This window comes from Penaeus monodon, chromosome 32 (genome assembly GCF_015228065.2).
Source record: "Penaeus monodon isolate SGIC_2016 chromosome 32, NSTDA_Pmon_1, whole genome shotgun sequence".
NCBI lineage: Eukaryota > Metazoa > Arthropoda > Malacostraca > Decapoda > Penaeidae > Penaeus > Penaeus monodon.
The window spans coordinates 14,523,317-14,523,752 of NC_051417.1; the positions used below are offsets into that span (position 1 = coordinate 14,523,317).

The 436-nt window shown below is 34.6% G+C and overlaps 1 protein-coding gene across 6 annotated transcripts in view; it reads right to left on the reverse strand.

The window, feature by feature from the left end:
* LOC119593665 (S-formylglutathione hydrolase-like) overlaps positions 1–436 on the reverse strand; it is a gene marked incomplete at its 3' end in the record, with an annotated part of 5,985 nt that overhangs the window by 2,410 nt on the left and 3,139 nt on the right. For all 6 annotated transcript variants that reach the window (XM_037942616.1, XM_037942615.1, XM_037942617.1 and 3 more), the window contains 1 exon segment: positions 194–252. In XM_037942616.1, the coding sequence (XP_037798544.1) occupies positions 194–252 (59 nt within the window).

A 436-nucleotide genomic window follows, 5' to 3' on the forward strand; every position in this document is an offset into this window, starting at 1 on the left:
TAGTGAGGTCATGATGATATCTATGAAAATGTCAGATTGTCAGGTAGTTACAGAAACCTTTTCATATCTGAAACTGCACTGTTCACCTAAATGTATGTCCTAACTACAAAAAAGACACATATCACACTCCTAATTAAATTGGTTTCATGTATATACAAGATAAGGATGAGAAGTGAATTGTTTCATAGCGTACCTGATTCTGCTTGAGGAGGGATGTACACAGCAAACTTCATCTGACATCCCAACTCTTTACTGTGAGAAAATAAAAGTAATGAATGTTTACTTATGGGAACAATCCAGCAAATTTAACTTACTATAAAAAATACTGCCTTTCTTACAAACTTGTCTTGGCCACTTTTCATACTAACATTTACAGGATTCCCATATCAGGGACCACCAAACACTAAAGGCCTAGTGAGTAGTTAATACTTACATT